Source organism: Kogia breviceps, chromosome 19 (assembly GCF_026419965.1).
Source record: "Kogia breviceps isolate mKogBre1 chromosome 19, mKogBre1 haplotype 1, whole genome shotgun sequence".
In the NCBI taxonomy this organism is placed as follows: domain Eukaryota; kingdom Metazoa; phylum Chordata; class Mammalia; order Artiodactyla; family Physeteridae; genus Kogia; species Kogia breviceps.
Window position 1 is genome coordinate 42,639,906 of NC_081328.1, and position 13,925 is coordinate 42,653,830.

Sequence of the window (13,925 nt, forward strand, 5' to 3'; positions counted from 1 at the left end):
TTAATGCAGAATTGAAGTTCTTTAGTTGTAAAAGGCTGTAGCTGATATCCTCACAAATGATAATTTTCTGTGTATAAGAAACTCCATGACACACAATTTGGTGGGCAAGGTACCTGAACACAAGGCAGGAGTACTAGGTTTTATAGGAAGAGGCAAACCTCAAGACTTTAAAAATTTAATCAGATAATCAAATACAGTCTCAGTAGGACCCTCAACACAGTTCTTTTGTTCTCACTTTGTTCCTTGGCTCTGTTTTGAATGATCTTTATTGAGATCCTAAAACAGAAGATTTACTGTCTAATAGGAAGATCATAACAGATTTGTAATGTTTTTTGACCAGGTTAGTAATTTTTCCTAAAAATATGTTTGAATCTATTGAAAAAGTAGCTTATTTTATAGTTCTGAGAAAGTAGTTATATTAAATACTGTTGTTATTCAGGACACAATTTTTTATTTAAACAAGTCTTAAAGTCTCAATCAATGGCAAGGCAATAAAAACTTTTTATTAAGATTTTCTTTATATTAAAGTAAACCACATTAAAGTAATGGAATTTGACCTGTATACAAAATCGTGGTTGTTTAAGATGTGGATTATCAGAGGGAGTAAATTAAACTTTATAGCATTGTTATGCTAGTCCACATATTTATTCTGGTGTGTAAGGAATCATAGAATCCCATTTTAATGTGATTTCTCCTGAACCATCTGATTCTTGGTCACATGATCCATAATGAGAGACAATTCTTTTAATTTTTTTATTGAAGTATAGTTGATTTACAATATTTTAGGTGTGCAGCAGAGTAATTCAATTATACATATATATATGAAGATATTGAATATAGCTCCCTCCGCTATACTGTAGGTCACTGTTGTTTATCTTTTTTTTTTTTTTTTTTTTTGCGGTACACGGGCCTCTCACTGCCACGGCCTCTCCCTTCATGGAACACAGGCTCTGGACGTGCAGGCCCAGTGGCCACGGCTCATGGGCCCAGCCACTCCTCAGCACGTGGGATCTTACCGGACCGGGGCACGAACCCATGTCCCTTGCATGGGCAGGTGGACTCTCAACCACTGCGCCACCAGGGAAGCCCCTGTTTTATATATAGTAATGTGTATCTGTTCATCTCAAATTCCAAATTTATCCCAGGTCCTTCCCCTCTGGTAACCTAAGTTTACATTCCGTGTCTGTGAGTCTATTTCTGTTTTGTAAATAAGTTCATTTGTATCATTTTTTTTTAGATTCCACATATAAGTGATATCATATGATATTTGGAGAGACAACTTTTTGTTGATTTTATAAATGCCAGATTTTCCTTGGGTAGTATATACCATTTTACAGTTTCTAGTACACATAGAACATATGTAATCCTGGGAATCTTTAAAAATTCTTATATTGGATATTTAGACGCTATCTGTAGATCACCACTAAAATTATTTTGGTTAAAATAATGTCTGAAAATATGTGGTTTTTTTTGTTTGTTTGTTTTTTTGCGGTACGCGGGCCTCTCACTGTTGTGGCCTCTCCCATTGCGGAGCACAGGCTCCAGACACGCAGGCTCAGTGGCCATGGCTCATGGGCCTAGCTGCTCCGCAGCATGTGGGATCTTCCCGGACCGGGGCACGAATCCATGTCCCCTGCGTCGGCAGGCGGACTGTCAACCACTGCACCACCAGGGAAGCCCTGTGCATTTGTTTTTTTAATACCTCTCCTACTAGTTATGATACAATTTTGCTATTGAAGTTACCTGTAATCGTTTCCTAGGGCTACTGTCACTAAATATAAACTGGGTGGTCTAAAACAACATAAATTTATTTTCTCACAGTTCAGGAGGCTAGAAACCTTGAAATCAAGGTGTTGGCAGGACCATGCTCCCTCTGAGGCTGCTAGGGAGGCTCCTTCTTTGGTGTTCCATGGCTTGTGGCAGCATAGCTTCAGTTGCCTCTGTCTTCACATGGTGTTCCCCTATGTGTCTCTGTGTCTTCTCTCCTTTTCTTATGAGGATACCAGTTATATTGGATTAAGGGCCCACCCTACTCCAGTATAACCTTATTTTAACTAATTAAATCTTCAATGACCCTGTTTCCAAAGGTCATAATCTGAGGTACTGGAGGTTAGGACTTTAGCATATCTTTTTGGGTGACACAGTTCAGCTGGTGATGGTACCTAAAGCTGATGATCTTCTTACCATTTACAAATAATGGCTTTTTAAAAAGAGTTATTTAGATTTGAATGAGATAAATTTATCAGGTCATCTTTTGTAAAAGATAGTAGAACTGGGACTTCCCTCGTGGCGCAGTGGTTAAGAATCCACCTGCCAATGCAGGGGACACGGGTTCTATCCCTAGTCCAGGAAGATCCCACATGCTGCAGAGCAACTAAGCCCACGCTTAGTTGAGCCTGCGCTCTAGAGCCCACGCGCCACAACTGCTGAAGCCTGCATGCCTAGAGCCCGTGCTCTGCAACAAGAGAAGCCACCTCAGTGAGAAGCCCGAGCACCACAGCAAAGGGTAGCCCCTGCTCCCCGCAACTAGAGAAAGCCTGTGTGCAGCAATGAAGACCCAATGCTGCCATAAATAAATAAATAAATTTTTAAAGAAGATGTGTGGATTTTCCCTGAAAACTTCAGGAAATTAGTTTTATTTTATATTTAATAAGGGTAATTGCTAAAATCTCAATCTTCCAAAGCAGTTAGTCGTCAGAGACAAAATGTTGTGACACTCCACTAGTACACTGTGGTTTATAGTTAAACTATATATTGTATGGTTATCTTCAGAGAATTCAGAGTGCCTTGAACTCAGTGAGGCCCCTGAAAGGGTAGAAATGAGCTTAAAGATATTTTACCAATTTTTTTGATTGGGAAACTCATATTCAGAGAAGATAAATGTTTTCCTCAAGGACATTCATTAAGTGAGAAGGAAGATTGTGATTTTACCTAAGGATTCTGTGTCTCAATCCAAAATTCTTTCAAGCCATGAATTATTCATATACATATATTTTGGAGGGAAAGGCATATCTCTAATAGTTAAAAGATTTTCTTACACAACTGCTTGTGTAAGACAACGCTTGAATTAAAATTTCTACTCTGCTGTTAAATTGACACCTGATCAATAACCCAGCTCATCTTGAAGCCAAGAGAATCATATTATCAAGTGAATGGATATTTATTTGCGGTACTCTGTCTGATCAGGTTAACCTTGCTTACAGTGTTGCCATTTTAGATGTGGCAGGGTAAATTGTACTTTGGGCATCTGCTCTGGGGTATATAGTCTTGTTTTTCTGGTTGCCATAGATATACTGAATCTGGAAAAGGTCTAGAGACCAACAGCTACAGTGTTCAGGGAAGAGGGTCGAGTAAAGTTCATTTTAGAATATAGGTTTAAAAAATTACATTGTATCATTCCGCAAAAGTGAAGTTGTATTGAGAAATGGAGATGGGGATAAAAACATGGTAGAAAGAGAAGGTGAAGGAAGCTAGCTAGCATTTGACTGTCAGGTCAACTATGATGGGTGATTTAAAGACTTTAGTCTGTTAAGTTTTGGTATATTTTATGTGCCAAATCTATAAACCTTAGTGTCTTTCAGGTAGCAGGATATGTGAGAGAAAGTAGATTACTTATATTGGTATTTTTATTGACTCCTAGTTTGTAAACTAGTTATTATTAAAAAATTAGACATCTTATTAGGAAATACTCTAATGGAAATGGTGTTGAATATCTTAAGAGTCTTTATATATGTTTTTTATTAATTCATTTTGCATACTATTTCCTAAGGAGTTTTTAACTAGTTGAAAGGCTTCATTTTGCTTTCTCTAAAGTACATCTTTGTTCTTAAAAAACTTAGTTTAGGTTTCACCATATTAGTGACTGGGAATGACTTGGCTGTGGTAATGCCTCACTTAGACTAGAGTAAATGATAGGTCTAGAAGGAAAATCTTTTTTACTTTGTTTAGCATCCTTCAAATTTGGTATCTTTCTAGATAGAATTTGAGGAAACTATAATCCAATAAAAAATATAAAAAGGCACTTGGAACCTTTTTGTACTTTCTTATGTAAATACAGTTCTTTAATGGGTTCATTACCAGGAGTTGTTTTCTTAACTCAGAAAATTTTTCCTTTTGAGTTAGAAAATAAGGTCACAATAGAAATTTGATATTGTTTCTTCCTGCCCACTTTACTACTCTGAGAATTACCATAATTAGTGTCTTAAAAGTACAGATTCATTCCGAAAAATAGCTCTATCACCAAAGATTTGGCTTTTCCAACCTGAAGTTAAAGTCAAATCTCTACTTAAAGGGTTTTATTTTTTCTGGAGTCTATCGAATATGCAGGTAACAAATATATTTATGTTTATTCCACAGCCATGTTCAAAAAATTTTGACCGTCTTCCTCTTTGCAACATCTTTTGTATCTCTAGGCAACAGGAAAGGATAAATTCACAGAGGGAAGAGATAGAAAGACAACGAAAAATGTTAGCAAAGCGGAAACCTCCTGCCATGGGACAGGCCCCCCCAGCAACCAATGAGCAGAAACAGCGGAAAAGCAAAACTAACGGAGCTGAGAATGAAACGTATGTTCTTTATTAATGTGAACTGAGATACCATATTCTCCCCTGAGATACAAACGTATTGAGTGCCACTGGAAAAAGTGATAGATTTTGGAGATTTCTGGAGCTTAAATTTTCTTTTTAGTTACATTAATGGATTTGCTCAACTCATATAAAAGCCATCTAAAATTAACTCATTTTCTTAGTCATGCTCTTATATAAGGAGTTTCAAACGAGAGGGAGAAACAATGTCATTTAACTTGATGTCATGATCTTTGGCCACTCTTATAACACATGTGAAGTCATTAGGTATTCGAATGATATAATTGCTTACATGTGGTTCCAGGTTATGGTATGTTGGCTTCATCTTATGGGGATTACCTGACTCTGTTTCAGACTGAAGAATGCTATTTAGTAGTCTAAAGAACACTAGTTCACTAGTTAACACTCACAAATTTAGGTGTAATCTAAGAAAAAATAGGTATTGTTTTAGGAAAAGGACATTTTCCCAGTAAACCAAATCTTGACATTCCCAGTACTTTTTCCTGTTCTGGCAACCTAAGGAAAACACCAGATCTTCAATTGCAGTGTAGTCATCTATTTCACTGCCAGTCAACAATTATTCCATAGCTACCATGAATACGAGGAGTAGAATATTCAGAGTACAAATGCCTTCCTTTTTCACTTCAGCCCCATGTCAGATTTCCCTAATTGATTTTTGAATTCTTGACCACTAAGAGAATCTTCCTGTAGGACAGGAGTTGGCAAGCTTTTTCTCTAATGGGCCAGATAATAAACGCTTTAGGCTTTACGCACTAGAGGGTCTGTGTTGCAGCTACTCAACTCTACTGTTACAGCTTGAAAGCAGCCATAGACAGTACATAAGTGAATGGATGTGGCTGTGTTCCAGTAAAACTTTATTTCTAGAAATAGACTGTGAGCTGAATGGCCCACGGGTTGTAGTTTGCCAACTAGGCAGGACTGCTAAACAGTTAGAATTGGTACAGGAAGTAAAACCTATATATTACTTACCTGTTTAAAATATTCTTATGCATACCCTGAAGACATTTAAACCATCACCTCTGTCTTCAAGAGGCTTTCCAATTAAAAGAAAAAAAGATCTACAAATAATGGTGTAGAAAATCTCTACAGAATTGATGGTAGCCATGAAGTCATTTTCTGAATTGGATATTTGAATGTTTGAAATTTAAAATATATTTTTTCATAGAAACAGTCATTGGTATTGTAATCAGTATTTCCATAGTGGCTACATTGGTTTTTCAAGGGAAAAAGAAATTTTGTAAAGCTGTCATTGTGGGATTTAAAGATAGCTACAAATAAGAGATAATGATATTATGTAATTTATTGACTAATATGTCTTTTGCCATTAATGTTTTCATATTAGTTCACAAAAACATGTTAACCCATAATCCACCTCAAGTATAATAATACTTACATTACACCATTGTTAAAAGTTCATGACATCCCAGAAATGCATCTTTCTTCATTCCAGTGAGAAAGATGGCTTAACACCAGTCCTCACCCCATACATACCTGATGTGTTGGGGAGCCTTTTCCTTGACATTCATTTAGTAAGTCTGTGTTAAATGCTTATTATATATTCGGCCCTGTTCTGGACACTGGGGTACAGAGCTGAAGGATACAGCCCAGTCTTAGGAGCTCACAGTTTATTTAGGGGAAATGAACAGATGAATAAACTAATAATTACTTTAAGTGTTGTGATAAAGGTATACACAGTGAATAAGTTTGGAAAACATCTTCACAAATATTTTAAAGCTAGATTCTAAGTAAAAAGTATTTCCTTTCGAAAAGTCCAAGTAGGAGCCCAGATTCGAAGAATTCTTCAGGCAAATGTGGTACATGTTAATCTGATTATTGTCTTCTTTCATGACTCCTATATTTATTGTGTAGGGACTCTCCTTCCAGGGTTACTTGAAAATTATTTCATGCTAGTGCATAAAACCATTGGCTTAGGAGTAATAAAGTAGGCATAGGTTGTTTTTTTGCCATAGAATAATAATTAGAATTCAGTCTAGGCCAGTAGTGTGTCAGTAAGCAGTTGCCATCTGGAGTCCTGTGTAAAATCCAAGCTGGAAGGCCTTTGGTCTAGTCTGTAATAATTAAGAGTATCTATGACTTGCCTCGTTCCTTTGGCCAGAAGCCAAAAACGGTCCTCTGGAGTCTTGGAGTGGGTTACATTGTCCTTTCCTGGTATTGAACCTATTTCAGGCAGAGAGAATTCTAAGCTCTGATTTTCCATTCCTCCCTTTTTTACTGGTGTGATATGGAGTTACAGATGTAAGTTTTTCTGCAGCTGTGAAATGATAGGTGTAACAGCCCTAATGGGTGTATTTTTTCTTGCTCTTTTTATCTTCTTTTAGTCAGACCTCAGAGACACTATTTTTTAGCCCTTCCTGGTTGATAGGATAGCTGTTTCTTCTTTCTCCTGCTATTTAGAATATATCTAAACAGTGACACCTAAAACTTTGAAGTATATGTGTGTGCTTCTAGAATGTGAAGAGGGTGAAGATGGAGGAGTAAGATATCACTTCTTACATGCTCATTCTTGAGATATGAGGATGTGATCAGGGTAGGTGGAACATGAAATGAGTGATTACCCATCAGGTAAGCCCTTTGAGAACTGTGTTAAATAGCATTTTACAAATTATAGATTCCTTTTATATTCTCATTTTAATAGTCACAACAGCTTTCTTAGATAGATATCATTACTTGCTGCGTTTTTAGGAAATTGAGGTTAAAGTTGCTTGCCCAAGTCAACATGGCCTGAGTTGTGCTTTGAACCCTAGTCCTCAGACTCCAGATCCTGAGCTCTGTCCTCTAGGTTCTTCTCCTTGTATCAAAGTCCAAGAGTTATCAAAAATAATCAAATACGTTGGCTTATTAACATCCCCTTTATAAAAACTTTTAGACATATAATTTGGCTACCTCTCCTAATGGATTTTCATCTGAGTATGGTATGGGACAAAACTCATTTCATAAGTAATGTGAAAATTTAGCTCATTTATTTTTCTCATTTTTTAAATAAATTAGACTTCTGGCTTTGAAGTCCTTCCTTCACATCACATCTGATAAATCACGGAAGTTTTCTCTTGTCAAAGGACTGCAAGATAATCTATCTTTTGGTCATTTTAACTAAGAGACTTAACATATGGTATAGCATGCTTTGGCATTTCTCTTTAAATAGGCACACTATGATTTCAAACAATTTCCTGAAATTTTTATCATTATTTTCCAGGTTAACATTAGCAGAATACCATGAACAAGAAGAAATCTTCAAACTCAGATTAGGTCATCTTAAAAAGGTAAGTGTAATGAGAAAATCTGTCTGGAGAAATGCAATTTTTAGTTTACATTTGGTGTTGAAGCTCTTTGGTCATTTGGGCAAATTAATAGCTTTACATACCTGTGGAAATCTTCCGTAGTTGCTCTGTCACACCTGTATTCTAATGGTGGAGTTCATATCTTTCAACTTGCAAGTCAACTCCAACCACCCGGTGAGAGTGCCTTTTCCATCAATGATGTACCAGCACTTGATTCTGTATACCTCATTCGGCTCCACAAGTGATTATTGTTTTTTTTAGTAAAAATTAAATATAAAATAAGAGCAGACGGTTCTAAAATTGCTATTTAAATTATTGTAATGTTTTAAATCACATAGCAGCTGTTATCTCTTGCTAAACTGGCTAAGAAGAGAAGGTCTTGCACCAACCATATTGAAACACAAAGGCAGCTACATAGAATTTGTTATTGACAGTGTTCATGGAGGTATCTTAGATGTAGGTCACTCATCTCTTAAATTCAGCAGCCTGTACTTTTTTGGTGGCTTTTTTGGTGGATGCTGCTTATTCTGAAGATGATCAGTAAGTGTCTAATAAATTGCTATTGGTGTGTGTTTGTCATCTCCTCCTCCCCTTCTCAGATCCTGTTAAATCAGTGGAACTTCAGGCACGAAGTATAATCCCTCCTTACAGAACAAAACCAGATAGAGAAGCTGGTTTTTGTTTTTTAAAAAAGATTGCATGCCTATATGTATACACACAAAATATTTCTGGAAACTTACACAAGAAACTTAACAGTGATTATATCTGGGGAGTGGGCATGGAGGTGGACAGAAGACTTTCACTTTTCCTGCTGTACTTCTGTGATTTGAATTTTATTTACTGTTTTGCTGTGGGCTCGTTTTTATGATTAAAATTCTAGTTCTGAAAAATATCTTTTTCATTGCAAAACATCTTAGCTTTTCATAAGAGAAATGTCTGCTTTTGTTTTTGAAATGAGAGTCTGAAATGGTAAAGTTTTCTGTGTTCCGAGCTGTTTCTTTCTTTTTCACTTTAGGAGGAAGCAGAGATCCAGGCAGAGCTGGAAAGGCTAGAAAGGGTTAGAAATCTACATATCAGGGAACTAAAAAGGATACATAATGAAGATAATTCACAGTAAGCAACCTGGGAGTATGTTGGGTTGGAGATTGCTGAGCACTTTCTGACATGAATGGTCTAGAATGATATTTTTGCTTAATGTAAATTTGGTAAACCATTCCACTGTGTATTTAGCTCTGTTGTAGGTGTAATACAGTTTTATGAATAAAATTTTGATTTGCGTTAGTTTAAATATATATAAATATATTAGGTTTATATATTAAGTATATGTCTATACATATATTGTAGCATTTTTACACAAGTAGAGATCACTAAAACAATACAACTTTGTAGTCGCAAATGGTTTAGATACACTGTGTATTCAGATTTACCCTCAGAGCCTTACTAAAGGGAAGCATGGGATGATAGTGTGGTGTTGTGGAAAGATTACTGGGTTGAGATGACACAGAATCTCTCATTTCTTTGTCTTATTGTTAGAAGTGGAATCCTACATGGGGAAAACAGTTATATCATGAAGACTTAAAGAGAGAAAATGAATGCACACAGAACATGACTCACTTTATAATGAAATCTGTTTTTAAGGCTGTGTAAACTATCTTGGAATTTTATTGTATGTAGTTGTGGAATGGTGGGAACAAGTGGTTCTTGAATGGTTTGGAGGACCTGAGTAGCACAGTTTGAAAATCCCTGATCTAGTATATCTCCTCCCCCACTCCCCCCCACCTTTACAGCAGGGCAGAAAGGGAGGGAAGTCAACAAAGGTCACTAGCTAATTGTGGCTGTGCTGAGACTGGCACCTGTGTCTCATGACTCCACGGCTAATGCTGTTCATTGTAATTATGCTGTCTCTTTGAACTATAGAACTTATTTTAGGCTCAGAATTAGCTATATTGTGATGATTGCCAAACTGTTGGCAGCATTTGTAATCATGTGTATAACATGTTAGATATTTGGGAAATTTTGCTAACATGGAAAATTGTGTAGTCCTTGACCTCAGGATGTTGTTATGTATCCACTGTTTCCACAGATTTAAAGATCATCCAACGCTAAATGACAGATATTTGTTGTTACATCTTTTGGGTAGAGGAGGTTTCAGTGAAGTTTACAAGGTAAGTATGAGGAACTGCGTACAGGGACTGAGGGTTAAATTATTGGTTATTACAAACTTGGAGATCATTTAGAATAGTGATGTAACTCTGGGTTGATATCTATTGGTTGAAATTCCAAAAACTTTTAAGAACCTGTATCTTTGGGAGAACTACTTCCATCCAGTAAACTTGTTGACTAAAGCAGGATTCAATATTTTACCCTGTTTTCAAGTTTGAAAAGTAAATAATTACAGATTTAAAAAAAAAACAGGAAGGGAAAACAACACTCATTTCTGGAAAATGGAATCTTTCTGCCTCGTCTGTATTTGTTAGAGATGAGTGTTACTTTTTTTTTTTTTTTTTTTTGCGGTACGCGGGCCTCTCACTGTTGTGGCCTCTCCCGTTGCGGAGCACAGGCTCCGGACGCGCAGGCTCAGCGGCCATGGCTCACGGGCCCAGCCGCTCCGCGGCATGTGGGATCTTCCCGGACCGGGGCACGAATCCGTGTCCCCTGCATCGGCAGGCGGACTCTAAACCACTGCGCCACCAGGGAAGCCCCGAGTGTTACTTTTATTCTCATAAGTTTTTGTTTTATTTTTACAAAATGGATGTGTTAAAAAGTTAATTCTTTGAAAACCTGTTTTTTGCTTTTAAAATGTTCTCATCTTCTCAGTCAGAGTGTTTAGTAGCACTGGTGTTCTGAAGGATTGTCCTGGCTTAGAGTACTTCAGTTGAGCCAGCAAAGAACAGGCTATTAATACTAAGCTTCCAGTTGATTTTCCTTAAATGAGGAATTCAGCCTGTTTTAAATATAGTGTTAGATATATAACATTGTTCACCAGTCACAGCCTCCTTAAATTTCTCTAGATGTTTCTGGCACCTGGCTTTTAACTGCTGAATTGGTTTATTAAGTGGTCTTTACTGCATGACCCTGGTAATTCTCTCTTTTCTAAGGTGTAGTCTTCACTGTTAATGATTTATATTATGCCCATATGAATTTTTATATAGGAAATCTTTTGAGTAAAATAATTAGTTTTTATTTCAGATAAAAACTAGTTCTACTGTTTTCCCTTTTTTTTTTTTTTTTTTTTTTTGCGGTACGCGGGCCTCTCACTGTTGTGGCCTCTCGCGTTGCGGAGCTCAGGCTCCGGACGCGCAGGCGCAGCGGCCACGGCTCACGGGCCCAGCCGCTCCGCGGCATGTGGGATCTTCCCGGACCGGGGCACGAACCCATGTCCCCTGCATCGGCAGGCGGACTCTCAACCACTGCGCCACCAGGGAAAACCTGTTTTCCCTTTTTTTTAATGATAATTTTTTCTTGTGATGATGTATACACAAAATTTGCCATTTTAACCATTTTTAGGTGTACAATTCAGCGGCATTAAGTACATTCACAATGTTGTGAAATCATCACTTTCCATTTCCAGAACTATAATAATATTACTAGTGTACTGCTGGGTTTGATTTTCTAATATTTTGCTCATATTTTTAATCTGTGATCATAAGTGGGACTGGCTTATAGTTGTCTTTTATGTGCAAGCAGCATTGTCTAGCTTTGATGTCATAGCTATCCTAGAATGAGTTGTGAAATTACTCTTTTCCCGTGTTCTGGAATGCTTTGCATTACATGTTGGCTACTTGAAAGTTTGTTAGAGCTAAATCATAAAATCACCTGGGTAGGTGTCATTTTAGAGGAAAACTATTTGACAACCTTTTCAATTTCTTCTACAAATATCGAGCTATTCAGATTTTTTTCCCCCTCCTTAAGTCGGTTTTGGTAATTCATTTTTTTCTGAAAAATCATCCTATTTCATCTTGATTTAAAAATATCATGCATACCTTAGTTATTTCTCTTCTCTTATGAAATGTTTATTTTTGTATCTCTTGACTGATAGGCCAGAGATTAGTCAATGTTTCTTTTTTCCTCTGGAGATTAACTTTTTATTTTTGTTGATCAGATCTACTGTTTGATTTGTTGTCTATTTCATTAACTTCTGCTTTCAAACCTTCTTTCTTTCTGCTTTCTTTGTTTTCATTCTTGAGTCATATACTTAGTTTATTTTTTATTTTTGGTAACTTTTTTGATTGTGATAAAGACATAGCATAAAATTTACCAGTTTACTTTTTTTAAGTGTATAGTTCAGTAGTGTTAGGTATATTCATGTTGTTGTGAAACACATCTCCAGAACTTTTTCATCTTGCAGAACTGAAGTTCTACCCACTAATCAACAACTCTCCTTTTCCTTCTCTCCCCAGCCGCTGGTAACCACAATTCTGCTTTCTGTTTTTATTAATTTGATTACTTTTAGTTAACTCATATGAGTGGAATCACACAGTGTCTGTCTTTTTGTGACTGGTTTATTTCACTTAGCATAATTATGTTCTCAAAGTTCATCCATGTTGAAGCATGTGACAAGATTTTCTTCTTTTTAAGGCTGAATAACCCTCAAGTGTATGTATATACTTCATTTTCTTTATCTATTCATCTGTCAGTGGACATTTGGGTTGCTTCCTCCTCTGGTCTGTTGTGAATAGTGCTGCTTTGAACATGCATGTGCAAATATCTCTTTGAGACCCTGCTTTCAGTTCTTTTGGCTATATTCCCAGAAGTGGGACTATTCCTTTTTTAAAATCATCAAAATTGGTTTTGGGGGCTTCCCAGTTACTTGTTAGTGATTTCTTCATATTTTTTCCTTTTGTATTCTTCAAACATTTTAACACTTCAGAAATCTAAATGCTTCTTACAATGATGTGTTCATTAATGTAGTTATTCTTTTGCTGTTCTCCATTCTCCAAAAGCCCTTCTTAGATTAGTGGTGGATCACAGTGTCTTGGATTCAGAAATAGGGTTTGGTAATTGGAGAAAATGACACTTGTAGTTCATTAGTGCTCTTACAAATTAGGTGGTATTTAATCTGGCTTTTAATAGCTTGAAATGATTCTCTCTTATAGCCATGATGGATACATGCATACAGGTGGACTTCATTCAGACTCTGTAAGAAAAATAGAGTTCAAAAGTTTTCATTTCTGTGAAATAAGATATTCTGTTTGAATTGAATGGTTTTTATATTTTTAAAGTACTGGTTTAAATTTGCTATAAATTAGAAGTTTCTTTTATAATCAGGCCTCTCTTGTATCCTGTGCTTTCTTAGAGGTAGCTTAGATCTTAAAGACCTGTAGAACGGTAATCACGGCTATTCATGGACTGTATATCCTGTGCCTGTTGCCTTCATCTGTTCAAACATTTGTGGAAACTGGCAGTAGGTGGTAATAGTGTTGAAACTGGAGTAGTAAGTTTTTAATCTGAACTTTAAAACCTAGGAAGAACTATTCATTCTAAAAGAGTTCCTCAATACATTCTCTTGTATTGGGGAAATCTATTGTAAAATGCTACTTACTTTTTCAAATTGTGATTTACACCAGGCATCTCCGAAACTCTATCCGTTACCTTTTTTCACCCCATAATATAGCACTACCTAGCTGATGTGGAACTTGCCAGCAGTGGTGGTCTTTGGGGAAAGCATGTCCCTTTCTTTGGACAGTGCTGGAGAAGCGATTTGGTGTGACTAACTTCAAACATTGTTGCGATCCAAAATTGCTTTTTATTTATCTAGTATGTAGGGGTAGGATTAAGCAAATTTAGTAAAGAGGTGTATCCTGGGGGATTCTTTCTCAAGGAGACAGATAGTCTATGTCCCTAGCATTTCAAAAGTGGCAGGACCTCTGAACCTAAAACTGCTCTAAAAATAAAGTATCTTTAAAAAAAAAAAAAAAAAAAGTGGCAGGACTTAACTGTTGAAGAATGTCAGGTCTCAGTGTCAGCTGAGGGGCAAGAGCCAGCATAGGGAAGAAAGGTCCCAAATAGGGTAGATGATGTC

At 36.7% G+C, this 13,925-nt stretch overlaps 1 protein-coding gene across 8 annotated transcripts in view; it reads left to right on the top strand.

Moving 5' to 3' along the window:
* Positions 1-13,925, top strand: part of TLK2 (tousled like kinase 2) — a 106,062-nt gene that overhangs the window by 71,584 nt on the left and 20,553 nt on the right. For all 8 annotated transcript variants that reach the window (XM_059048768.2, XM_059048769.2, XM_067020840.1 and 5 more), the window contains 4 exons: positions 4,413-4,565; positions 7,819-7,885; positions 8,919-9,016; positions 9,987-10,068. In XM_059048768.2, the coding sequence (XP_058904751.1) occupies positions 4,413-4,565; positions 7,819-7,885; positions 8,919-9,016; positions 9,987-10,068 (400 nt within the window). The remainder of the gene's footprint in view (positions 1-4,412; positions 4,566-7,818; positions 7,886-8,918; positions 9,017-9,986; positions 10,069-13,925) is intronic.